The sequence below is a fragment of the Drosophila tropicalis genome, unplaced genomic scaffold (assembly GCF_018151085.1).
Source record: "Drosophila tropicalis isolate 14030-0801.00 unplaced genomic scaffold, ASM1815108v1 contig_805, whole genome shotgun sequence".
NCBI lineage: Eukaryota > Metazoa > Arthropoda > Insecta > Diptera > Drosophilidae > Drosophila > Drosophila tropicalis.
This window is the reverse complement of record NW_027173295.1, coordinates 1,321,695-1,347,285: the sequence shown is the minus strand read 5'-3', so window position 1 is coordinate 1,347,285 and position 25,591 is coordinate 1,321,695. Positions and strand designations below refer to the sequence as shown.

The 25,591-nt window shown below is 37.7% G+C and overlaps 6 protein-coding genes and 1 pseudogene across 8 annotated transcripts; 5 read left to right on the top strand and 2 right to left on the bottom strand.

The window, feature by feature from the left end:
* Positions 1 to 203: 203 nt before the first annotated feature.
* Positions 204 to 1,734, top strand: Tsen54 (tRNA splicing endonuclease subunit 54). The gene is made up of 4 exons (XM_068293904.1): positions 204 to 372; positions 436 to 551; positions 614 to 801; positions 873 to 1,734. Exons 1-4 carry the CDS (start codon positions 314 to 316, stop codon positions 1,623 to 1,625), a joined length of 1,116 nt encoding a protein of 371 aa, XP_068150005.1. The 5' UTR covers positions 204 to 313; the 3' UTR covers positions 1,626 to 1,734.
* Positions 1,735 to 2,556: 822 nt separating this feature from the next.
* On the top strand, positions 2,557 to 6,567 carry Ak1 (Adenylate kinase 1). Of its 3 annotated transcripts, XM_068293905.1 has the most exons (4): positions 2,557 to 3,303; positions 5,353 to 5,436; positions 5,683 to 6,183; positions 6,246 to 6,567. In XM_068293905.1, the coding sequence occupies exons 1-4, from the start codon at positions 3,301 to 3,303 to the stop codon at positions 6,336 to 6,338; spliced, it is 681 nt and encodes a 226-aa protein (XP_068150006.1). In that variant the 5' UTR covers positions 2,557 to 3,300; the 3' UTR covers positions 6,339 to 6,567. The 3 variants fall into 3 exon arrangements, with proteins under 3 accessions (XP_068150006.1, XP_068150007.1, XP_068150008.1); XM_068293906.1 differs by lacking the exon at positions 5,353 to 5,436 and having other exon boundaries at positions 2,561 to 3,303; XM_068293907.1 differs by lacking the exon at positions 5,353 to 5,436 and having other exon boundaries at positions 2,973 to 2,994; positions 5,687 to 6,183.
* Positions 6,568 to 8,524: 1,957 nt separating this feature from the next.
* On the bottom strand, positions 8,525 to 9,655 carry LOC137579906 (brachyurin). The gene has a single exon (XM_068293777.1). It carries the CDS (start codon positions 9,464 to 9,466, stop codon positions 8,621 to 8,623), a length of 846 nt encoding a protein of 281 aa, XP_068149878.1. The 5' UTR covers positions 9,467 to 9,655; the 3' UTR covers positions 8,525 to 8,620.
* A 10,288-nt stretch (positions 9,656 to 19,943) lies between these two features.
* Positions 19,944 to 20,992, top strand: LOC137579973 (probable alpha-aspartyl dipeptidase). The gene is made up of 3 exons (XM_068293886.1): positions 19,944 to 20,132; positions 20,205 to 20,765; positions 20,829 to 20,992. The coding sequence occupies exons 1-3, from the start codon at positions 20,035 to 20,037 to the stop codon at positions 20,881 to 20,883; spliced, it is 714 nt and encodes a 237-aa protein (XP_068149987.1). The 5' UTR covers positions 19,944 to 20,034; the 3' UTR covers positions 20,884 to 20,992.
* A 346-nt stretch (positions 20,993 to 21,338) lies between these two features.
* LOC137580051 (uncharacterized) lies at positions 21,339 to 22,078 on the top strand (annotated as a pseudogene).
* Positions 22,079 to 22,181: 103 nt separating this feature from the next.
* LOC137579972 (eukaryotic translation initiation factor 2 subunit 1-like) lies at positions 22,182 to 23,300 on the bottom strand. The gene is made up of 2 exons (XM_068293885.1): positions 22,555 to 23,300; positions 22,182 to 22,484 (listed from the first exon to the last, which is right to left on the bottom strand). The coding sequence occupies exons 1-2, from the start codon at positions 23,121 to 23,123 to the stop codon at positions 22,289 to 22,291; spliced, it is 765 nt and encodes a 254-aa protein (XP_068149986.1). The 5' UTR covers positions 23,124 to 23,300; the 3' UTR covers positions 22,182 to 22,288.
* A 73-nt stretch (positions 23,301 to 23,373) lies between these two features.
* Positions 23,374 to 24,646, top strand: thoc6 (THO complex 6). Its single transcript, XM_068293884.1, has 2 exons — positions 23,374 to 23,569; positions 23,643 to 24,646. Exons 1-2 carry the CDS (start codon positions 23,457 to 23,459, stop codon positions 24,550 to 24,552), a joined length of 1,023 nt encoding a protein of 340 aa, XP_068149985.1. The 5' UTR covers positions 23,374 to 23,456; the 3' UTR covers positions 24,553 to 24,646.
* The last annotated feature ends 945 nt before the right edge of the window (positions 24,647 to 25,591 follow it).

Here is a 25,591-nt window from a genome sequence, read left to right as displayed (position 1 = left end):
AAATGTTTTTAAGACTTTCGTCAATGATAATCATTTGAAAATTCTAAATTATAAATTTTTTTGTGAAACGGAAATATCAGATTTTTGGTTCACAGTATATTTACCAAATCCGACCACTGTTTAATGGTTTTACAAAATTTCGATGTTTCGATAACAATTTTAGTCTATCGATAGTTTCGAAGTTATTTATAAGTAGAAGAATACTTATTTATAATTTCAACAACTACCACTTTTTTGTTTAATAAAATATGATATGGATTGAAAGCATATCATTTTGTAATATCTTACTTACTTTTCTCTAAAGATATGAAGAATGAACGAAGAGAAAACAGTGAACCAAGTGGAAATTGTTCCAAAAAGGGGATATTTAAGGTAAATAACTAAGTGATACCAATTATTAGAACTCGGTTAATGCTTTTAAATTGAAAATTTTAGTCCAACTGAACTGATAACGCTGCGGCATGTGGAAATTGAACCACCAAGAGTGGGGCTAAAGCGGACTCAGAATGAAAATAGCCCTGAAGAACTGGCGGAACTTGAAATCGCCTATGGTAAATCATTTAGGAATAAGCAATCAGGAACTTGAAGTTTTTATATTTGACTACTCCAACAGCTAATCTGCGAACGCAGTTATCCGTGCCGCGCATAGAGCGCCTGGCTGGACGCTCCTTGGCGATCTATCATAAGGATCAACAGGTTGTCGAAGTTCTAAGAAAAGATGGAAAATTTGAACATTTCGGCTATAGCCACAAGGGGAAGTTCTATTTAGAATACTACGAGGCATTGTTTCTTGTGGAATTGGTAAGAAGCGATCTGATCTGATTTTAGGGAAATGTGTGCAATGAGTTAAAACAATTTTAATCGTTTTTTAGAACCGTCTGCAATTAGAGCATGAAGGAATTATCCTATCTATGGAACAAAACTATAACTTTCTTCTAGGACCTGCAGCATGTGATAGGTATAATCATTATCTAGTCTACTCCTGTTTAAGTCGCTTGGGCTATATCGTCGTTCGTCATCGGAAACCTGAAGTCAGTCGGGATGACTGTATTTGGGCTCTATTAGAAGAGAAAATTTGTCACAAACCCATTGTGGATGATATAAGAACTACTTCATTTTTCCATGAATTGCAAAGCCGAATGGAGGCCTCTACACAAAGAATAATAAGCCAAGAGTTTCAACCGCAACATGATGCCACCGAGTTTATATATAATTTTGGTAAACGAAAAGCATGCGAAGAAGATTTACCAGCCCCTTCAGCTGTAAGGAAAAGAGTTTGTTTGCCAACAAACCAAAGTTTGGTGGATGTTTTGAAAGCCGATTCCAGCTATTTGAGGTTTAAGAGAATTTTCCAAAAATTCGATATAGTAAAACTGGCAAAAACGACCGCAATTAGCTGTAACGACAGTATCAAGTTAAATATAACTTTTGATTTATATTTGCCAAATGAGGGTTTTCGGAAAAGTTTGTGCCAAACTCCCAGTTTCAATGTGGTAATTCTGCCAATGGGTGCCTCATTTCCCACTCATAATGACGTAGCTCGTCTGCAATCAAGTGTGCCATTGCTCATTATATCTGTTAGTGAATCAAAGCAGATACAGGCATTTCTTTACTATATTAGTTAAGAAACAGAATAATAAGCAAGTTAATGAATGTATGGCATTGATAAATATTTAGAGAGTCCCCTTTGAAATTGTCATCAATATATGTACATATGTATTATTACAAGCCAAATTCGAATCGTTAAATTTTCGGTTACTTATTACAAAATTTTCCGGTTTTAAAATGGTAACTAAATGAAGAGTTTGCTAAATATATTGAATAGGCCAAAACCTTATCTGCTTATAGGCCCCACCAATACTTTGGATAATTGGTGGCCCCTCCAGTGGCAAGGGAACACAAAGTGAGAAAATTGTGGGTAAATATGGTTTCATCCACATTAATCCTGACGAAATTGTAAATAGAGAGGTGAGGAAAAAAGTTAAATACATATGAATATTTTTTAACATCTCTAATGTTAATATAAACTTCAGATTGAAGCGAAAAGTTCAAGTGGTAAGAAATTCGAAAGTTTGCGCTCACAAGGGCAGGATGTGCCTTTTGATGAGATTCTACCCTTTATCGAAAAACAAATGATGGAACAACGTGGCGGCATAAAAGGATTTCTTATAGATGGGTAAAACAAAAAGACGCTTCTAAAATGAAGAATGAAATTAAACAGTGTATACATACATATATGTGTTTCTTAGCTATCCCCGTACATTAGCCGAAGCAAATTTGATGGAACAGAGTCTGGGATCACCAGATATGATAATTGCTCTGGAAATTTTACCAGAGGCGGCTAGTGCACGAGGTCAAAGTTCTAGTGGAGGAGCACCGAGACACTCACAGAATACCTATAAGAGAAATGCCAAATCGATATTCGAACAATACCCAGGCAAAACAGTCCGAATCGATGGGGAACGTGATGCCGATCAGATATTTGAGGATATAGTACCCAATATTGATTTGATAATGAAAAATCGTGGTGGAAACCGTTTGGCAATTGAACGTTGAATAGCTTGCAGCTTTAAAATCGGCATTAACATCAAATGATTCTCCGAATATAGTAGAAGCGAATCAATTTTTGAAGTATTAAATTGAAATTTAAAATTGCAAAAGTGAGCGGAAACAAATAAAGCCATTTTAATTTAAATTTGAGGTCAAAAAAAAAAAAAAACAGCGCCATCTATGCGGCGCGTTTCGAAACGTCAAACACCAGCTGACGCGAAATAGGCAATCAGGGCAAATTTGAAAAAGTGAAGCGAATTGAAAAGCTGAAGCGAGTTTTTATGGCGCGTTCAGATTTGAGAAAAACGGTATATTTTTTTTTTTGCAAATACGGAGTTAAAAAAAAAAAAAACAACAAATCGAGAAGCATAGAGAGCAAAAATTAATAACAAAAAACTTAAATTAAGTGCGATTTGTGATAAAAATCATTCAAAATAATGTCAGGTGAATACACATACATATTCATATTGCCAAAATTCGAAGACGAAACCGAAAAAACCAAAAAGCCTTTAGTCGCACACAAACTATGCGGCATTGAGGGTGGATACCGAAAAGCCAAAATTCGAAAGCGAAGTCGAAAAACCAAAAACTAGCAACAACAATCAACAGCAATAGCAGCAACAGCAGCAGCAGTAGGAAGGAATTCATTTCACCTAAATTTTATTCGCAATTTGTTCACTGAGAGGCAAGAAGCAACAACAGCAGCAGCAACAGCACCACCACCGACGTTTCTATCTCATCTATATAAGCATGGTGAGTGTGTGTGCCTGCTAGTGTGTGAAGTGTGTGTGAGTGTGTACGCGTACTACATACAAATATTAGTTCTCGTCTTGCTTTGATTTAGTTGTCCTCCACATCCCTTCACTATCAGATCCCGTACACAAACATATTCTTGCCCTTGATCTAGTTACATTTCACTTGACCTTGCTTGTTCCCGTTATTCTATTACTTATACGCACTGTAAGCTGTGCTCTCAGCTGAGTCTTGGTTTGTTAGTTTAATCAGCTGTTTTTTGCGTTTTATATTACCTATAAATAAAGTCTGATGATGATGGAGCTGATGTGAAATTCCCTACCCATAAACAGAATACAACAACACCACTGCCAAAACCAAAAACAAAAAAAAAATTAGCAACTCAAATTCTAACCAAATAAGCAACAAAAACAAAAAGCCGAAATTTCACATTCCAGACAACAATAATAATAATAACAACAGTCGATGATAGTCGATCTCCAACCGATTTTGACGTCAAAAGATTTGCATTAATTTGGACTTTAGGAATTTCTTTTACTTGGCTGGCGACGTCGGGACGGGCGACAAGTTTGAATCATTAGCAAGTTGCGATATACTCACCGCCCAGCTCAGCGCTCGCCGAGCTCACAGTGCCTCCATCTCTGTCGCCGCCAGTTAAGAACTTGTATGGATCGAAGCCGGTTCGGTCAATAATGGTCAATCGATTCTAAACGACGCATCAACAAAAAACAGAAATAAAAAAGAGTTTTAAATAATAGATAATAGTGAGAAATTCAACAACTGTCATAGGTCAGTTTTGCCTCCCTCTATTTGTCCTTCATAATATACGCATATGTATAAATAATATGGATATATCCTTGGAAATGACATTTGGAAGTCACTGAACTAAACTGAACTAAACGCTTACACTTACGTAAAATTAATAATGAGAATTTTTCATCAAGTTTTTCTATTGTGTGCTTATAATGTGCTGAAAGAAAATCGGAAAATCCCCGCTAAAATTTATGCTCTAAACAACCTGCTTATTATCAAAAATTCATTCAATTTGTGAGATGATTTTTCGTTGAATTTTTTCAAATTCTTGCTAAGAGCGACAATGCGGAACCGATCCCCCACAAACACGCACACATAATTTTAACAACAACAACACAAGCCTACAGAAACAAAAAAACAAAAAACATTGGAAAAATATTCTCTTCAATTGTTTATGGCAATTGAAAATTGGAATTGATTTAATTAACGCATCATAAACATCCGTTTAATATAGATGAGGAGAAGAAAAAGGTTGTCAGTGATATATCTATCTATCTGTACATATATGTATACAAATCTAATTTCATTCAGTCAAGATCAATGTCATATCTATATATATGTATATACATACATATATATATATGTATACATATAAAAGTATGTATTCACACGCAGCAATTGGAAAGTTTATAGTTTTTAGGTTGTTGGCAGAATGCCTAAATGTTTATAATAACTACATAGAGCGAGAGCAAACAATATATGTGTGTTGTATGCACACACATGTATACATATACACATAGTAAAATATAGAAATTCGTGAATTTGAAAGTCAAACCACATGAAAAGGTATTCTCATTCTAACCCAAACGGAAATGTGCGATAATAATTTTGTTTCCTTCTGTTTATGTATGTGTGTACCTATGTAGATGTACATTTTTCAAAATTTACGATACCCATAAATACAAATTAGTAAAATCTTCACTTTTTTGACATGTATTTAGAATAAGAGAAGGGCCACATACATATAACCCACCCACGGCACATTTCCGCTCATGGTTATTCATCTATAAATGAGAACTGTATACATAAAATAAAACTCTTACAAATTGCTAATCACACTGATTAAGAATATATGTATATTATTTTATAATAAATGTACATATGTATATATATTAATCCTGTCATCTACTATTACCATAATCCTTAAGAAGCTTGTGAGATGAAAACTTTTACTTGTTTTGCATCAAAGTATGTATGTATGTATGATGGCTCCTCCTCCCTTCACTTTTTGTGTAGTTATTTATGTGTCACCAAATGGCCATGAAGAAGGAGGCCCAAGACAAGATCAAAGCGGAGGAGTTACGTAAGGCTCAAGCCGGTGTAAGTAGGTTCTACCTCTACATACTACTGGATGTTGTCTGGCATGTTCAACTCTCTGTATGGCCATAGCTTCTAAATACACGGAAAACTATCAAACAAAAAAACCCGCTCCTAACCCGCTTAACGTCAAAGTGAACGAACTAACCCAAATGCCAACCCAACTATATTGATAAACAAACCTACATAGATGTGTTTCCATTTTCACCTGATTTACTTTACTTATAAAATGATTTGCCCTTCTTCCAGTCAGATATACCGATCATTTGGATTTTGGGCGGTCCCGGGTGTGGCAAGGGTACACAATGTGCCAAGATTGTGGAGAAATATGGCTTCACGCATCTGAGTAGTGGAGATTTGCTGCGCGAAGAGGTGGCTTCCGATTCTGATAAGGGTCGCCAGTTGCAGGCCATTATGACGAGTGGCGCCTTGGTGCCAAATGAAGAAGTTCTTTCGCTGCTTAACGGAGCCATAAGCCGGGCCAAAGGCAGTTCGAAGGGTTTCCTAATCGATGGATATCCCCGTGAAAAGGGTCAGGGCATTGCCTTTGAGGAGCAAATCGCTCCTGCCGATTTGGTTTTGTATTTCGAATGTGCCGAGGAGACCATGAAGGATCGCATTCTGGCCCGTGCCAACGCAGCAGCTGTAAAGCGAGCTGATGACAATGAGGCGACCATTTTGGCACGTTTGAAGACATTCAAGGACAATACCAATGCCATATTGCAACAGTATGTCGAAAAGACCTTGACGGTAAGAGTACTTCATCAGCTCTTCTTCCTTCGTTTAAATTATGTAATCGTACTTTTTTTTAGATAAACGCCAATCGGCCTGTTGAGGAAATCTTCTTGGATGTGGTTCAGGCTATCGATTGTGTGTTGAAAAAGAAACAAAAAGTATCGGCTTAATCTCAATTAGTTTAGTTTGGATCTTACAATACCAAAAACCAAAAAAGCTGCACCAAAAAGTGTGAAAACCAAAAAAATTCAATTTCAAATAGCAATATATTGTTGAAAGAACATGTGTCCCCCCTCCTCCCATTTTCTTATGTAAATGCAAATGCAACCTAAGCAATTTTTTCGGTCAAATGCTTTAAATAAATCTTAAATATACAAACAACGGAATAATGATGTTAAATGTGGAATTACTTTCCTTAGGTAAACACTGTGATATTGTGTCTGTGTGATTGAACACTTTGAATTCAATTAAACATGTTAAATGAATCGTTAAAGTACATAATGCCAATTAGTTTGTAAAACGCAAATCCCGATTTAGACACGATATTTTATTTTAATTAGTTAACAACTCAAAATCAAAGTCCAATTAGTCATAAGGTTTTTTATTTGAAAAATAGCCGCAAGGGCACGTGGCTTAATTTTTTTTTCTACAATTTTTTACTTCTTACTTTTGACTGGAAAAACATTCGAAAATGAATGTGTTCAGTTTAGTTTATTTAAGTTTTAGTAGTAGTATTAGTACCAACGAATATCTAGCCACGTGCTGGAAATGCAGGAAATTGAATGAGAGAGAAAGAAAACAAAAACACTATAAACAAAAAAATTAGTTTAATGAACCAGTTTTGTTGTAGGCGTCGGGCCGGAAAGGAAATCACATCAAATCCATCGACAATTGTATACTCTAACACAAAGTTAAGTGCACTTAAAATTGTAACTTAACAGTTGTAGCTACTTTAGTAAACAACTTAACTTATTAAAGATACAATGTGTGAAGAGGGTTTTCCATAGGCAAAAGAAGATTAGTAATAACTCTGTAGGTTAATTCAATGTCAGGATTTCTCTGGATATTGGAATTGGATTATCCTCTTGTTGCTTTGGTTTCTATCGAAGGAGGGCCAAAGCTTTTGACTAATCTTATCAGACTTAATAATTAGTTTCAAATTCCATTTCAGAAATTAATTGTCTTGCAGTTGCACTGCTAGATTTGATAACAAATCACTTGATTAGATTTAGTTTTTTATTGGTTTATGATATCATTTGGTGGTCTTTCAGAAATTATGTCATTATCTGCTCCCGATTAGCTAATTTGCTAAATATAACTAACACTTTTGGTTGTTGTCGTAACATAAATTTTAATTTCGAGCAAATTTATCATATCAAATGTATACCCTCGTCTGCTCCACCTATTGAATTTCAATTCAAGATTTTATCAATCGACAATCAATCGAATAGAACATGAAAGTTTACCGCATAGTTTCAAGATTCTTGTCTAGGAATATTTCATGGTGACAGGTTCAATCCACTCCAAGTCCTTTTCATTGGTTTCTGGCATTAATTGTGCGTCGGCAACTTGGCGCAGTTTTCTGAATGATCAAAAAACGATTTTGCATAATTTATGACAAAATAATAACCCAAAACAAACAAGAAAGAAAAATCATATCAACAATCGCCTTAAAAAAAAAAAAAAAAAAAAAAAAACTTCTCTATTGAAAAACTGGTAGGAATAGAATTAGAATCAGTTTGAGAATCATCTGTCGCGGCTTCTTGATATTTTTATTTTATTTCTATTTTTTTTATCACGGAACTAAATACCTAAACGAAAAACGAAGATTGAACGTCATCATCGATCGGCAGCAACCACCAGCACCACTCAAACTGGAGTGGAGTTTCGAGTTCTCATTGGAGAGCCTCTGGTCCCCCACTTCTCGGCAAATAGTGTTAAGACAATATGTAGAAATTTTTATGTAAAATAAGTTGTTATGTAAAAAAAAAAAAAAAAACATAACAACGAAAACTAGGAGAAAATTATCACTGATGATTATCTCTATATATACATTGTTTGCTGACTCTGGCTAAACTCGATGGGAATTCCAATTCCTCCACCGACGAAAAAAAAAAATAAAAAATAAAATCAGCATGACTAAAGCAGGTTTTTATGGATTTGTTATTTGTATTTATAATTTCTTTATTTCTTTTGACTTTTTTTATGTTTTCATATTTCGTGTGTTTTGCTTTCTTTTTGTTGTGTCTTATAATTAGAATAAATATTAATCATAATAATAATAATAATAATAATAATAATAATAATAATAATAATAATAATAATAATAGTAATAATAATAATAGTTTAACTGGGGGAAAATAATATCACAAGATCTTTAGAGAATTGTTTGTTTTGTAAAGCTATTTAAAGAGATTTTCTTCAGTCCAAGAGATTTCTCAAATTAAAATTCTCAGATAAGATTGTCATCGCGATATTGATGATGATGATGATGTTGTTGTTGTTGCTGTTGCTGTTGTTGTTGTTGTTGAGGAGCACCAATTTGCCTATCAATCCAATCCAAATAGTGTGTAACTCGAGTGAAACCACCAGGAATATTTGTCTCACAACCATCAGCAGGGCCAAAACTTGTGATGCCGACAACCATTTGGCTACCTTTCAATACCAATGGACCACCGGAATCTCCAGTGCAGACGGTCTCATCTTTCAGACCCTTGGCACACATAACACCGGCCGTGACAACATCATATTCCTCGGAACATTCCATATTGGATATAACTTTCAATTCGGTGTATTGCATGTTATCGGAATTGGACATCTCGACCATGGCACCCCAACCAGTGGCAACCACACTCATTCCGGTGAAATGATCATGCCTATTTCGGGGCAAGGTCGCAGGCTGTATGCGTGAAGTGAACACTATATCCATGGGCAATTTTACCAGAGCTATATCATTTGCCGCCGTCTCCGGATTAAAGTGTTCGTGCACTATAAACTTATTCGATCGTACAACCAGTCCACCCAATTCCTGAGTATCCTGTACGCTCTTGGTACCCAAATAGACGTCGTAATGGGTTACACCCATTGTGCAATGGGCGGCAGTCAGTATCCAGCGCCTATCAAGCAGTGTTCCACCGCAAAGGATGCGTTTGCGCCACAATTGTTTGCCAATTAGCATCACCTGGTATGGGAATTTTTCTATTTTTCCATATTTCGATTGTCCGATGGCGTAGCCCGATGTGCTGGGCATTATGATTCCACCCATTACCACCAGGCACAGGAGTAGTGTGCAAAGCATTTTCTCTGTGTGTATGTGTGTGTGTGTGTGTGAGCCTTGGGAGGGGGTAAGAGAGTTTCTCTCTTTTTTGTTCAATTCTTATCACTTTTCACTTAAGTTTTTCCAAAAAAAAAAAAAAAAACGTTTTCCAGCTTTCGTTTTCAAAATCTTCTTTTTTTTAGCTTTAGCAAGTTCTGCGCGGTTCAAATGTTGGCTTGAATCTAAATATATTCTGACAGAGTCGCGATATTTTTATACCTCGCCGATATTTGCCGGCTTCTCATTCTCTCCCTCTCTTTGTTGATCACGATCTTGCTCTCGCTCTCGCTTGAAGCTAAAGCTCAAAGCTGCTCTTATTTGTGATTGTGATACAGTGGATCGTAGTTAGAAAATGTATACCCAAAATATACTATTTATATTCAAACACAGCAGATCAAATTTTTAATTGAATCGAAATATATGTTTCAAAACTAATTTTGCAAAGTCCAGGATCCTTATATTCCATAACACTTTAAACATAATGCATTCTGGGGTTTGAGATATTTAAAAGTTGATTGATTTATATACATAACTCTTTGGTAAAATTCGAAAAAAGTGGAGAAAATCTTTATCCCAAAACATTTAAAGAAACCATTTAAAAATTTACTTTCTTGGTTCACAAATATGTCTCTATTCTCTCAATGTTTCATAGTAAAGACTTTGCCATTATTGACTTCTTCGATCCTGTGGTGCACCTAGTGCCGGCGGCTTTAGGGACTCCGCGCTAAGGTTACATTTCCAATCTTTGATCAAACTGGGGTATAACACTTTGAAATCGGTTAGAAATTGCCGAAAATATAGTCGGGAAAAACGAAAATAAATTACAAATTTGTGTTAATATTCTATGAAAAAGAATCATTATCTTCGCAAATTGTTTTTAATTGTTATGAAAACATGACTTTATTCAGATCCTGAATACAAGATCATATCTATAAACAAGAATTGTGCAAACTCTCATGGGTGGAGCCCACTGTGGTGGATAATGGTCGAGCTTTAGCGGGAGTAAAAAACCGAAATCGAGCACCAAGCCAAGTCTTCTGCGCGGTAGCTGGTTATTATGACAGCAAACAAGCTATTAAAATCTTGTTTGGGCTTTACGGGACTTTATTTTGTCTAATCAATTGGATTATTAAAAGACAAACGGAGATGATAGAGAAAGAGAAAGACAGCGGGGGATCAGAGTTCATCCTAAATAAATGAAAATCCTGCAAGTCAGCATCAGTTGCCGAAAGAGATAATGCTATCAGGATGACTAACGGAAGTGGAATTGGGTTGACTTTGATTGCGTCTTCAACCAAAAATAACTTTTACACAAAATTTCACAGACTTTCAATCGATTCCACGAAGTATATTTTGTGCTTCGATTATGACTATGAAATTATTAGAAACAGAGAGACACACAGAGAGACACACAGAGAGAGGGAGAGAAGAACAGGTATAATGGGAGGGAGGGCATTAGGCTGTGATGACTCTTGAAAGGGGTTCGAGGTAGTGGTTGGTAGGAGGGGGTCTGGTCTGGTGCCGCCAACCAGCCGGAGAATTCGAGTGACAAATACTCGACCCAACCTGGCGACTAGTTTTCAAACTGTTTCATTCACTATATGGAATTTTTATTTGATTTTTTTAGTTTGTGTTTTTTTGTTTTTTGAAAGTTGGTTTTTTGCGCATAAACATTATTGTTTGTTTGGTTTTCGTATTCATACCCTATGACCAGTGTGACCCGAACTGTCCCCACGTCCGGCCGTGATAGCTTGAGAATCGAAAGGAAACTTAGTACATAGATTATTTTATTATCAACAGCCCCACTCAATCTGTTTTATATGTATATGTATTAAGGAAAGCACAACTCGCTCTTGATCTATTACAGATCGTCGAAAGGAAAATATCAATGAAAGGATATGGAAACATCTGTTTTATGCTGGTAAAGAGTATTCACTAGTCGGCTTTTGGACACTATCAAATCTTATTGATTTGTTTTTAGTTTCTTGATTGCACATTTTGGGACTTTGGTTCTGTTATTGTTTTTTTTTTTTTTGCATGTAAACAAAGATTTTTGTTGTTTCATGCGAATTTAAGTCGAACTTTTGATGAATCAAAAAATCAAAAATCAACAAATTTTTATATATTTGTATATATTGTTTGCTTGTTTATAAACAAATAATTAATATGTAGATTCTTTCCAGTCTGATTCAGTTCAAGTTAACGCAAATTTCGTAGTTAGTTGATGGTTTGTGTTTTTTTTTTGTGGGGATTTTTCGTGAATGTTAAAAAGTTTTCCAGTTTTTCTGTTAGCTGCGTATTTTCGATTTGCGATTTACGGTTTTCGGATTCCGGCTGATCAAATTAAACCAGAGTTGAAGAATGTTTTTTAGGAGCTAATTCATCTGGCGCCAGCTTGGTATTTTGTTAATTGGAATAAAAACAATCATCGATCGATCGCATTTTATTCAATTTACTTAATTAGCGACCGAAATTGTAAAAAAAACATGTCGAAATGTTTGTTTTTTTTGACAGAAATCAGAACCAATGGAACCTTAATGATAATGGGCTGGAGGGCGGGGAAAGGGAGACAAGCCGAGGATGCCAAGGCTGTTCAGTTTTAATGACCGTAAGGCGTCCAAAACAAAGGGGAGAGGGGGAAAGCGATTCTTTCTATACAAACAAAGGCTAAGGACTTGGCTATTGATGCTGATCAAGCGAAGGATTCAGTTTAGTGACTTTAACCTATTGACATTTAGGACAAAGTTTAAATAATTAACTGGGATTAAAAGCAATTTCCAATTATTACTGATCTAAAGCATATCATACTTAATAATTAGTTGAGTGTTAGTGTATTTCAAATTCCAAATACATTCATATTGGAATCTTTGTTCAAGAAGGTGTAAATGAGAAAATATATATCTTAAAAGTCAAAGTTAATTGGGCGTGAAATGGTGTGAAAATTTGTTACACCCAAAAAAACAAAAAAAAAAAAAAAAAAAACACGAAGAAGAAATTCTTTTGTGTGGATTTTTCGAATGAAACCCTTAAGTTGAAACTTTAAAGAATTTATTGCTTGCCGTTTTTGGGGCGTTGTCGAGATGTTTAGAGAGCAGTTTAGAACGACTATCATCAGGTTGGCTAAACTAATCTAATCAATCAATTAGCTTTTTCGGCACATCGTCAAATCAAATGCAATAAACAGTTTATAGAACTGCTTTGATCTTAAAAAAAAACCTTAAAAATCACCATATTGAACTAATTTCCATTTTTCATTTTGGAAACCTGCAAAGATTTATTTGTTCTGTAAATGTTATGCTAATTTGATTTTTGATTTCGGTTGTGGGGGACTTTGGAAACACCCGAAAAAAAGAAACAACACACACACACATACATACACACAGAAAAATCTTAACTCAATCTCATGCCATAATGCCATAAAGTTCAGCGGCTTGCCCGCTAATCTGGCGCCAGACATCATGTTGTTTACCTTGTGCGAGAAAGTAGTTGACCTTGGGGTTTTGGTGTTTTTTTCTTTTTTGTTTTGCCTAGAAAGTGGATCGATCATTAGGAGCTCTCCTCAAGCTACGCAGTAGATATATGGACTATCCGCGAGTGCATTAACCGCTAAATTTGTTTACTCGTTACCCCTAACGTAAAATCAAATTGAATCAAATCGAATCCAATCCCAATCCCAATCATATCATATCAAATCGAATCGAATCGTTCATTGACGTCACAGAACGTCGACGCAGCTTTTACAAATTAATTAAAATATTGCAACAACAACAACAACAACTCACATTTGAAACGATTTGAAATGATCAAGCATTTAATATGCAATGGCGTAGAACCAGTAGTCATTCGTTCGCCCAGTAAAAACAATCGTTTGCCCCTTTTAATGTGTCTTCAATGGGTGACGGTGGGAGGGCGGGTATGGCTAGGGATGTGAATAACTAGATCCGGTTGGATTTTTAGTTCTTCTCTAGCTTTAAGCCCCTCAAGAAACAAAAAAAAAAACGCTGAATTCTAATATCAAAGAAAGAAGAAAGAAGCCAACAAACAAGTTGCTAAGAAAGAAATTTATTGCCTTTTGGAATTCCCCCAAACACACATATCCAAAAACACAAAAATACTGGGCCAAAAGACAATAACAAACTCCCAAAGATTACTGTTGTTGTTGTCGCTGTATGTGTGTGTGTGTGTGTGAGTGTAGCAAACAAAATTGTTCGAGTCTAGCGATTATCATTAGTTAGCTACTAAAAGAGAGGGAGAGATTAGATGATAGCCGATCGACGAACGCCGTTACTGGCGCCAATTCTTCAGACATTTAAATATCTTGGGTGGGTAGCTTTAAAAGTATTTGGATAAGACCATGTAACCCCATTAATTGTTAATCTTGACCAAGAAGTTAACCGCAGGAAACCCGTGCCTTAATCGACTGTCTTTATGCATGATTTAGCTATAATTTAGCGAAGTGTCCTTGTTTATTGATTCATAACTTTAATTGTCAAATAATCTGCTAAAACTTGTGTGATTTAACAAATATGCGAATACTATTCAGAACATTATTGGTTAAGCTGTCACACCGTGCGTATACGTTATTTGAAATGGGGGGGATGCAGAATAGGATCTACTTTGCCTGTGTTAGCCAGTTCAGTCCTATTTGAAAATTTGAACAATTATAGTGATATTTCAACTGGACTAACTTCTTAATCCTCCCTCGTGAGTTTTTGTTTTTTTTTAATAACCTGCAGTTTCCAACATAATCTTAGCAAAATTGGTAAAAACCCATGTGAAATGTTGAAAAGAAGAGCAAAAGAAAGTCATCAAAAAGTCTCATCGCATCTCGTCGTCGTCGTCGTCGTCGTCGAAATCAAAACAAATCGTTCAAATTAATATTATAATTGACAAGTTAAATTCCTTCGTTTATTTATATATTTTTTTTTTTGGCATAATCCGTCAAAAGTTGTCAAATAAAAATTTGCATAATCATTAAAAACAAAAAATATCAAAGAAGTTAAATTCGGCTATGCCGAAGTTTATATACCCTTGCAGTCCTTGACAATAATAATTTCACATGTTCAAAATTTCTTTTCTGCAACTCAATTCATTAATATACAAACAAAACAATTTTACTCTTCATACTATGTACAATTTGTTCTTCTTCTTCCCTCATTCCCTAAGCAAAGCAACGCACGCATACACATACAGTTTATGTAGCGTTGCGTCTGTGTGTGTATGCATGTGCTCTGTTAACAGATGGTGACGTAGTAGGCAGCAAGCAGAGCTGCCGGCAGCGATTGAACCGATTTATATAGACTGTAACTTGTGTTCTATTTATCCGATCAGGGTCAAATTTTGGGATCTGAGATTTTATATCAAATTCTATTATATTGGTAAATTTCATGGGGATACTCCAATTTTTGCAAAAATTTTTGTTCCAGAGCTATATGATATAGTAGTCCGATCCCAAAGATTTTCATACTTTATCTCACCCGGGTAAAAAAAAGCTCCCAAAAAAAATTTCATCCCGATAGCTCTTAAGATGGCTGAGTAAAACGCGTACGCACCGACGGACAGACGGACAGACGGACAGACGGACAGACGGACAGACGGACATGGCTATATCGACTTAGCTTCTCATGCTGATCAAGAATATATATACTTTATGGGGTCGGAAACGTCTCCTTCTGTGCGTTACAAACATCTGACCAATTTTATAATACCCTCTGCAAGGGTATAAAGATAAGTAATGAAACGAGGCGCCCGGGTTTGGTTTCTTATTGCGGCAGTAAAGATAAGCCAGAGGGATACTACATACATATTGATGAAGCTGGAAAACCGCATTTAAACACATCCTAAATAAAAACCAACTATAATTTCGGAACGTGTGCGGCTTGTGCTCGTAAAGAACCAAAGAAAAATAATAATAAAAAAAAGTTCTAAACCAACAAAATAAATTTATGAGACTTGTGGAATTTTTAGTGTAAGCTTTGTGTGTCTGGTTTTTTTTTTCGTTTTTTTTTTTTGGGTCGTTTATAATTTGATTTTTGGGTTTCGATGATTTTTTTTCGCGTCAATTTGGCGCCGCGCGAAATAATTAATTATCAATTTGCTTCTGACTGGCGACAAACAGAGTGAGAGACATTAATATGCCATTTTCATTTCGAATACTAAATTTGCATATAAATTAGAACATTCTAAAGCCAATGCAAAAAATCATAAACCAACTAACTAACAACACGAAACGGCAGAAAACAGAAAACCTGATTTAATATCAAGTTGATGTTAAAACTCAACCAAAAAACAAATCATAATTGGTAAATCATCATATGGAAACGAGCTCTCTCTGACGTCACAACTGTCCCTTCCTACAAAAAAAGAAAAAAAATAACGAAAAAGATTCGGTCCGGCATGATTCAGACAACATTTAATGTCAAATTTAATTATTATCTCATTTAATCATCAGACAGAGAATCAAAAAATAAACGTCACGTAGCCCAAACAAATGTTTTGTTTACTAAAACAAATATTTGTCGAGACTTCGCGCCCCCCTTGGGCATAGAAATGTGTAGTTGTCGGTGTTGATATCTAAAAATATTGGCATTACATGGGGTAAGGGAGAGAGAAAAGGTGAAATTCTTAAGTTCTGATTCAATCGAAAGAAGAGCTTCAAATCGTAATTAGCTACCTAATCTCATTTATCATATCATGTATAACGCATATCGGAACAGTCACTGAACTCAAACGAACACATATTGCCTGCCAATTTTTTGGAATTCCACACACCGAAGTTGCCAAATGAAATTTATGGCTTTAAAACGGCAAAATAATCACATTTTTACGGTAAGTAAAATGCTTTCTGCTTTGATTTAGCAGCAATTTAATTATATATTCATCGGTAAATATATATGTATGTACATCTCATGTCACTGATGTCGATCTTGTGTTCACAATTAAGATTGTAATTCATTAATTTATTGGCACGATATGGCTATCGTATTTTCATTTCCCTTAATAAACTTAAAAACAAATGAAAACCAGTTGGGTGACTCGCAGGGATTGATGCAGGGAGATACAAAGCTAAACTTAAGAAATTGCTTGATAACTGTAAAATTTAATTTTGATTCCTAACAAAATATTTTTAATCTCCGGGTCCAGGTTCACCTGTCGATGTTGAATCCTTGGACTTGGCATCTCTATCTACCGTTCCAGATTTGGACACTACGTCAAGTTGCTTGGTGAAAACGAAACTATGATATTGCTTGGCCAATTTTGAACATTGGAGAGGCTCATGCGGAAAGTTACGATAACATATCCGAAACGTCACCGGTGCATTCTTGAGCCAACTTGACGGGCTCCCCGAAGAGCTTGTTAATACGATCCAGAGTCTGGTCAATCTGTGATTCTTCGATTTCAATCGATTGCTTCTGCCAGGCAACCAAAGCGACCATTTGATTGGGTTTCGATGCACATGCAGAAGGAAGTGCAGGGCCGGCAACGCAGTCCTCCGTTCCACTTTTTGGATTTGGATCGATTGTGGTAGTGGGAGTGCTGCTGCATTTCTCACAGTAATGATGCCCAGATCCTGGGCTATGAGTAACCGTTGATTTAGTACTCCACAGATGACGATTTCTTGGCCCACAACAACGGAATCGACCAAATCCTGACGCAACTCTACATCCGATTCTGTTGGAGTATTGTGCTCAATGTCGCAAATTTGTAAGAGACTTGACTCCTCTATCCGTATTATTTGTCTGACCAGCAATCGCGTGTGCGGAGAACTCCGTAGCGCAAGGAAATCGTCCTTGGCCCCACAGAGAGCTTTTTTGCAGGATGACATCAGTTGGCTGGATCTGAAAAGATATACAATTTATACTAATTTACAAGAGACACCGTAAAAGTTTTAACTTCCCTGTCGTTATTGCGGATCATTTGGTCCACTTGGGAAAATCAATATAATTATTATACCCTTGCAAAAAGGGTAGCCATGTCCGTCCGTCCGTCCGTCTGGATCAACGCAAACTCCTCCTAGACCGTAAGAGCTACAGAGCTGAAATTTTGCACGTAGGCTTGTATATACTGCAGGCGTTGTATATCTCGGATTCAGCCGGATCGGACCACTATATCATATAGCTCCCATACAAACCCCAAAGTCACGAACAGTGACTTTTCTCAATAACTTCGTTATTTTCTATGCTATTATCGTGAAACTTAATATTAGAGAGTTTACTACGCCTATAAGCGACTATGCCAAATTTGATCAAGATCGGGTGACTATATCATATAGCTCCCATACAAACGGCCAAGTCACAAACAGTGACTTTCTCAATAACTTCGTTATTTTCTGAGCTATTGTCGTGAAACTTAATATTAGAGAGTTTACTACGCCTATAAGCGACTATGCCAAATTTGATCAAGATCGGGTGACTATATAATATAGCTCCCATACAAACGGCCAAGTCACGAACAGTGACTTTCTCAATACCTTCGTTATTTTCTGAGCTATTGTCGTGAAACTTAATATTAGAGAGTTTACTACGCCTATAAGCGACTATGCCAAATTTGATCAAGATCAGGTGACTATATCATATAGCTCCCATAGGAACGATTGGTCGAAAACAGTGACTTTTGTAAATAACTTCGTTACTTTTAACGCGATTGCTTTTAAATTAAACATTTCTTAATTTAATATATATGTTAATGACTGTGCCGAATTTGATAAAGATCGGGTGACTATATCATATAGCTCCCATAGGAACGATCGGTGGAAAACAGTGACTTTGATCAATATCTTCGTTATTTCCTATGATTGTAGGCCTTTCTTTCTCAAGCTTAAGCCTTTTTAGATAAAACGTTCTTCCACATTGATGGCTAAGAGGTAAGGATAGAGTTACCAAAAAAGTTGCAAGGGTATACAAACTTTGACGCGGTCGAAGTTAGCCCCGGCCCTCTGGTTTATTATATTCAGGTTACACCAAGTTGTGGAGGACCGGGGATGATTCCACAGGATTAAAAACTGGGATACGGTGGCAGCAATTTTGGGCTCAACGCCACAAACTGTGAAAGATCTTTATCAAAGTAGACTGCTCCAATTAGAAATGACGGAAAAAAATCGAAAAAGCGAACTAAGGGCTCTAGATATTCCATTCTGGTGGGATGACGGAGACCCAGTATCATTTACTAACAGACATAAATTTCTAAACCCTAATGTGGTGTCTAATAGAACTATAGTAAATGTCCTGCGAAAAATATTTAACGACTATTACCTACCAAGCCAAGTCACGGATGCCCCTTTTGAAGTAAAAGACACCTGGATGTACGTCACCAAAATGAGTGGTAGGCTTATTTTAATAAACATGGAAAAGATGTATATTGAAGGTGCAGAGTCTGACATACGATTTTAAAGCTCATTTTGTTTGCAATATAATTGTCAAGGATATTTTATGAATCACCCTTTGTATATTGAATTTTGTAGTGTCAAAAAATAAGTAGTCATATTTCTGCATTGCCATTGGGTATAACAGCTGCAGCCGCTTAAGGTGCTGCAGTCAGGCCGTTGGCATGGCCATTGTTGAGGCTTTCATAAAGTTCAGGTGGCGGCTCACCTGCTCACCTGGCCATTGGCTGCTGGTGGTCCGCCTGATTTGAATGGAACCGCTCCAGCAGATACTGGCGGTTGCATTATTTGAGGCCCAACATAGAGGGTCCAGAGGGTGCGGCGAGCCACCACAGCAGAAGGATCTAGGATTGACTTTCTCTTCAGCAGTGAAAGACTGATGATGCCGTTGTTGTTGCTGTGATTGGTCCGTGTCAGGTATCTCCTCGACTGGTGCCCACATCGGCTGGCAAATCCCCACCATTGAGATGAAGCGACGTGGCTCGACTGCCGCCGATTGCGAAGTGCTGCTGGTGGCTGGTGGCGACAAAGTCGGTATGGCTGGAGGTGGTGGTCCATATGCTCCACCAAAGGGCATAAACAAGCAATTGCCATCACCTGAAACTGAAGCCCCACCCGATTGGGGTGGTGGTGGTGGCACAATTGGATATTGAAATTCCTCATGGATGGCCAATGGGGACTACTTGGCCATCAGGAGTGATGGCGTTATTAGGAATTGCGGGCACAGAAATCACTGATGCCGTCGTGTCCTGGACAGGAGCACATGTGGCCACCTGTCGCTGATGGCGTTCTCGGTCTTGAGTTTCCTGAGCGGCGGCAAGTGGTTGCAATTGCAATTCCCCATCTTCTCGCAGTTTCCAGAAGAAAGTCACCTTTCATCGACTGGAGATAAAACAACTTTAAATGAAATTTAAAAAAGTGCACAAATTCAAATTCGATTTTCGATAGGTTTTGCTCCGAAATGTTGATTTTCGATAGACTTGCTCCGATAATGTCGATTTTCGATACATTTTGCTCCGGAATATCGATTAACCGATAGACTTGCACGATGCAGATTAATTTGTTGGAGGGGCAACCCTGTTCACAAGTTTAGGAGCCGTTGCTTATCTTGTTGTTAAAGAAGACTTCATCATAATCATAGCCGATTTATGATAAGATTGATGCCGTGATGAGCGCACGAAATCTTTTGCTACTTTCCTCCTCGCGGCTATATGGCCATGGGTATTTGGAGCATGCCCGCGGCCAACTGGAGGATCTTTTTAAATCGTAAGTCATTTTACACATGCGGATACATTTACCCACAAGAATAAATGCATAAGTGGTGATTGATATTTTTAGTAAGAATGTGAAGACAATTCTGTTTGTTCCTTTTGCTCTGCGGGATTACGACAAATACACGGCAACTGTACGCAATGCCCTTGAACCATGGGGATACGCCGTTGAAGGTCTACATACAAAAGCTGATCCCTCCAAGGCATTGAGCGAAGCACAGGCCATATTTGTGGGCGGCGGCAACACATTTGTTTTGCTCCGCACCCTGTATGAACTTCAACTAATTGAGCCCATACGAAAACTGGTTCTAAATCAAGGAATACCCTACATAGGAAGCAGTGCTGGCACCAATGTGGCCACACGTTCCATTCACACCACCAATGACATGCCGGTGGTATATCCACCCAGTTTTAATGCACTGGCCCTGGTGCCTTTCAATATAAATCCACATTATCTGGAACCAGATGCCAATACACAACATAAGGGCGAGACTCGCGATGAGCGTATTGAGGAATTTGTGGCTTATCATAAACTTCCGGTGTTGGGTCTGCGTGAGGGAACCAGTGTGCGAGTTGTGGGCAATCATGCCCAGCTGTTGGGCAAACTGCCAGCCAAACTGTTTAAGGAGTGAGTAGAAGTAGTTGACTTGATCAATATATTCAGATAATTGAAACATTTATTTTACTTAAGGAACGGCAATACTGAAGAATTTGCACCGGAGTCGGATTTAAGTTTTCTGCTTTAAAACGATTAACCAAAGACGTAACTAACTATGTATATATTTTATATATTTTTGTATTACCTATGCAATATAAAACTTGCGATTAAGTAAACATTTTATTTCCTACTCTAAACATGGGTTTATTAATCCTCTTCTCATCTGTTCTGCTGATAAACTAGTTTTGACTCCTAATTCTCTGCGCAGATTTTCAATCTATTTATCTTCAAAATGATTCACAGTGAATGCGTAAAGATCGCTGTCTTGGCATCTTGCCTAGAGGGGGACATAAACGTTGATAGGATTGTACTTTGATCTGCCTTCCTTCCTCCTGCTATCTGCCCGTTTATGATAAGGGAGAGGTGTATTGGTGGTCTGGGTGTTCGTATTCGTTCGTTTGGAGCCTCGGTTAACTTCGTTCTAGTTGGGTGTGCCTGTCCTATTGCGCTTCCATCTTCTTCAGTTGCCATCTGATTTTTGCAATGACCAGTCCCAATTATAACACATTTAAGCAGCTTCAAGTGGAACGTCGTGAACGTCTATTGATAATTAAGTTCAATGATGGTGAATGGCAACGTCGGACTATCTATGAGCTGCTCCGGATTCTGGATGTGGCCAATAGTGATGCCGATGTGGCCATAATTGCGCTAACCGGCAACTTCGAGGCGGGCCAAAGACAATCTGAAGAATCCAGCCAGCGCCGACTAAAGACAAAGATGAATGGGAGGCACGGGAGGTGCAGTCGCGTGCCTTAAATTTTGTGATGCGTTCCCTGGCAAAGAAATTGTTGCTAAATCGCAAACTCTTGGTATCTTGTCTCCAAGGCAATTGCGTGGGTCTGGGTGTCACAATTTGTGCCCTAAGTGACATTGTTTATGCCTCGCGATCTTCGCAATTTGACCTATCACTTAATAAGATAGACGGCAGTGGATTCGTTGGCTTATGGACTCTGTCACATTTGAAATTGATATTGGAATCGGGAGAACTGCTCGATGCACATACGGCTCAAAATCGGGGATTTGTGTCTGGCCTCTTGGACGATTCCCAAGCGGGAATTGGCAAGTTCTGGCAACGATTGGGTGAGCATTCATTGCTGCCAATCGATACTTTAATGGCAACTAAACGACTACTAATGAATCCCTGGCCCTGCGTCAGGAGGGCACTCCTCAAGCATCCGCTCAACGTCGGAGTAAACTTTAGATACCATATCAAAACTGAATAAAAGGGGGGGAAATAGAGTACTACTTTAAAATATTTAGATAAGTCTCATATCTGGATTTGTGTCTTATCCAAACTAAGACTTGGCAATGCAAGACATTTAAATGTTTCCCATGTTTTATCTATATAATAAACATTATATATACATACAATATATATTTAAGAAAGGATTCCTTGCTTTTGGTTGATGAAATCGTTTCTGCTCACGGCAAAGTTAACCACATTCAAAAAAACAACGTTCCAGCCGGCGTGCGAGATCGGCCTCATCAATGGCTGTGACCAGTTTGGGTGCCATGATCACCTTAAATTCGCCCTCGAATTCAAGAATCTTTTCTCGGATATTCTCGACGGCCACCTCCAAAGCCTTGAGGCCTTCCGTCTTTTTAGTGGTGGCAGTGGTCATAACATAGCTGAGGGAAATAGAAAAATTAGGATATGGATTAAATGATCCGTATTTAACTAATTCAAATAGAGACTTACAGCGGCGGTGCTATCAGATTGATCCGGATGGGCAGCTCTTTCGTACTCAATTCCAGGCCCTTGCTGGGAGAAGCTTTCACTGCATCGATGCCTTCATAACCATAGCACGAACATTCAATGTCCGCTCGTATTTTCACAGTAGGCGATACCAGTTTTCGTTTTATGTTACTAAGCAAAACCTCCTTGGTTTCCGCATCCAAATTACACTCATCAAAGACAGAGGGATCCGTTACCGGTTGCTTGAAGATGTCATAGGCCACCGTTTTGCTGTTGTATTTCTTCTCAAAATACCATGCCGTCTTCTGGTAGAGCTCATCCAGCTTGTCACTGCTGTCATAGTCTAAAATATCAGCCACATGACGTAGCAGTGAATTGATGGCTTTGGACTTAGCGAATCGTTCCGTGCACTTTTCCACATCCTCGGGCGAGACACGACGCTTGAACAGATCAATGTAACCCTTCTCCTTATCGACACGGATGACAACAACTAGAATCATGCCCTCGATGTTGTTGTATTCAAACAGATGGACATGGGCGCCCATTTCGGCGATGGACAGCACATTAACCATGACAACATCTTCAATCTCCGGGTATTTCTCATTGTAAAATCGCGATGTTAACGCCTTGAAGTTTTGATTGCGGGAATTGTACAATTTTCAAAAATGTACTTACAAGGCAACTGCAAAGTTAAATTAGTGCAATGGTTTAAAAACACATTATGTACAAAATAAAAATATAAAAAATATCGTCTTCACCTTTCCCTGCTAAAAAAGTTGGCAGCACTGCCGCCAATTCACCATGAACGGCGTTTTATAAAAGTATGGCAACTTGTTGAAATTTCCTCTAGCAAACAAGCCGGTTCGCATTTTGGACCATAATAAATAAAAAAATTGAAGATTGAAATGAAGCCAAGGGATTTAAAACGAGCTTATAACAATGTGTTGGCCCAAGCCATCTCCACATCCCGTCGGCATCTATTTGCCGGCAATCTGTTTGGCGATATATTTGTGCTAAGGTGAGGCAATAAAAAAAAAATGCATTTAAAACTTGAAAATGCTACATAAAAATTAAATTACAAATTTTCGCAGTCTCAAGGAGTTGTACAACGAAGAACCACCCGGGCAACTGAAACTATTTCATCAAGGCAACAAAGTTGATATCAATTGTTTGGCATTTCACAAAGATTTTCTGATTGTGGGATCCGTGGGCCTCGTTTACGGGTTGAAATGGGATGAGGAGACAGAAGTTTTGGACTCAAAACGTGCCTGGGAGGTTAAGATACCCATACAAGTGGATGCCGTTGAAGTGCCAGATGTGAATTCCCTTTGGTTATGTCGGGATACCGATTCGCTTTATGCTGGATGCGGAGACTGCACGATATATCAAATCGCACTAGAAGATGGACGAATTTTACGAGATTTCTCTGGACACACGGATTACATACACTGTGTGGTGGGGAATTCTTCGAATGGATGCATTTACACCGGATCAGAGGATGGTACAGTGCGAATTTGGAGTCACAAACAAAAGGAACAAATAAATCAAATAGAACCGCATAGGAAATTCGACCTAATGCGAACAGATTGTGGTAAATGGATTGGCGCTGTCGACGTAAATGACGAATGGCTTTTATGCGGCGGTGGTCCATATCCATCAATTTGGCATTTAGGTTCCCTAAGAAGTCCACGGGACTTTGGATTTCCTGATCGGGTGCATGTATGTAATTTTGTTGATGATTCCGTCCTTATTGCTGGCGAACACGATCATATTGAGTCGTATACACTAAACGGCATCCTTCAAGCTAATATTCCTGTGGAACACACCGCCTGCTATTCGGCAATTTGGCAAACGAAGCCTTTTAAATTTATGTCCGTTGCCGGATTTAGTAACAAATTGCATATACTAAAAGACTTTCGATTCCTCGATAGCAAAATTTCACTCTATGGCAATGTCGAGAATGAAAAGGAGGAAATTGATGATGAGGAATTATATTATTAAGAGCATTATATTATATGTTTTTATCATACATAATTACGTTTGTTCCGAAAACAACCTCCACAATAAAGAATGCTATTTCGGTAAGGTAATAGAACTCTATCTGTTTTATGAAACGGACATTTGTTGGATTAACATTAACTTACATACCCCCCTCCCTCCTACTAATTCACACTTAATTCAAAATCGACTATGGATTTATGTATAGACATATTATAAAAATACCTTACAAAAGAAGCAAAGGAGTAAAGGAGATGTATTATTATGCTGCTTATATAAAATTTTGCGATTTCAACAACTCACAAGTTTTCACAATATTCACAAATTTTTCTTGTATTCAAAGGCCGTTTTTATCCCTTGCAAAGCAGTCGGGATTTTTGGAAGTCAACTGAATGAAGCTTTTCGTACTAACTAGAGTAAATCTTAAAATCGGGTCCAAAGTTGACAAACGTCAGTCCCATTTAATTATTACAACCCTAATAAACTGTCACACATTCTTCGGCACCAAAGGCAACCCTAATCGGTGGCTGATCCAAGTCCATTTCTGGAATCCCGTCTTGTGAGTGGAGCCCAACGATGATGACCCCAAGCTGTCAGATTTGGCCAATGAATTATGGCAAACATGTGCAAAAATCTATCAAAAGTCATCATAAATATACAATTTCGAAGAGTTTGTCTAGCGAAAGTCAAGTCAAGCACACGACGAATATGATTTATTGATAACTTGGTACAGTGGAACCAGCCCATAAAGTACAGGCAACATTAGAGGCCGCATACGTTAAATAGCTGCAATGAACAGTGGTTATCTTTAGCCAGTTTTCACTTAGATCAACTTTCTGATCGATCATGCTTGTTTTTCAGTCTGAGGAGGTGGCCTGTCCTTTCGGTGTTTGTGTCTATATATAGATCGGACTACACATAGGTTATTTATGATTATTTAATTAATGTCGCTACTATTAATGGGATCGAACTAGGTGAGGTCAAGGCTGTTAATGCTCCATCCGCAAAAACGAATTTTTATCCTTTCCGCTAATAGTAGTAA

Coding starts and splice junctions, on each gene's coding strand:
- Tsen54 (XM_068293904.1), top strand. CDS start 314: ATGAACGAAGAGAAAACAGTGAACCAAGTGGAAATTGTTCCAAAAAGG. Junction 373..435: donor CCAAAAAGGGGATATTTAAG/GTAAATAACTAA, acceptor TGAAAATTTTAG/TCCAACTGAACTGATAACGC. Junction 552..613: donor GGAACTTGAAATCGCCTATG/GTAAATCATTTA, acceptor CTACTCCAACAG/CTAATCTGCGAACGCAGTTA.
- Ak1 (XM_068293905.1), top strand. Junction 5,437..5,682: donor TACGTAAGGCTCAAGCCGGT/GTAAGTAGGTTC, acceptor CCCTTCTTCCAG/TCAGATATACCGATCATTTG. Junction 6,184..6,245: donor ATGTCGAAAAGACCTTGACG/GTAAGAGTACTT, acceptor ACTTTTTTTTAG/ATAAACGCCAATCGGCCTGT.
- LOC137579906 (XM_068293777.1), bottom strand. CDS start 9,466: ATGCTTTGCACACTACTCCTGTGCCTGGTGGTAATGGGTGGAATCATA.
- LOC137579973 (XM_068293886.1), top strand. CDS start 20,035: ATGAGCGCACGAAATCTTTTGCTACTTTCCTCCTCGCGGCTATATGGC. Junction 20,133..20,204: donor CTGGAGGATCTTTTTAAATC/GTAAGTCATTTT, acceptor TGATATTTTTAG/TAAGAATGTGAAGACAATTC. Junction 20,766..20,828: donor CCAGCCAAACTGTTTAAGGA/GTGAGTAGAAGT, acceptor ATTTTACTTAAG/GAACGGCAATACTGAAGAAT.
- LOC137579972 (XM_068293885.1), bottom strand. CDS start 23,123: ATGGTTAATGTGCTGTCCATCGCCGAAATGGGCGCCCATGTCCATCTG. Junction 22,485..22,554: donor AATCTGATAGCACCGCCGCT/GTAAGTCTCTAT, acceptor TATTTCCCTCAG/CTATGTTATGACCACTGCCA.
- thoc6 (XM_068293884.1), top strand. CDS start 23,457: ATGAAGCCAAGGGATTTAAAACGAGCTTATAACAATGTGTTGGCCCAA. Junction 23,570..23,642: donor GGCGATATATTTGTGCTAAG/GTGAGGCAATAA, acceptor AAATTTTCGCAG/TCTCAAGGAGTTGTACAACG.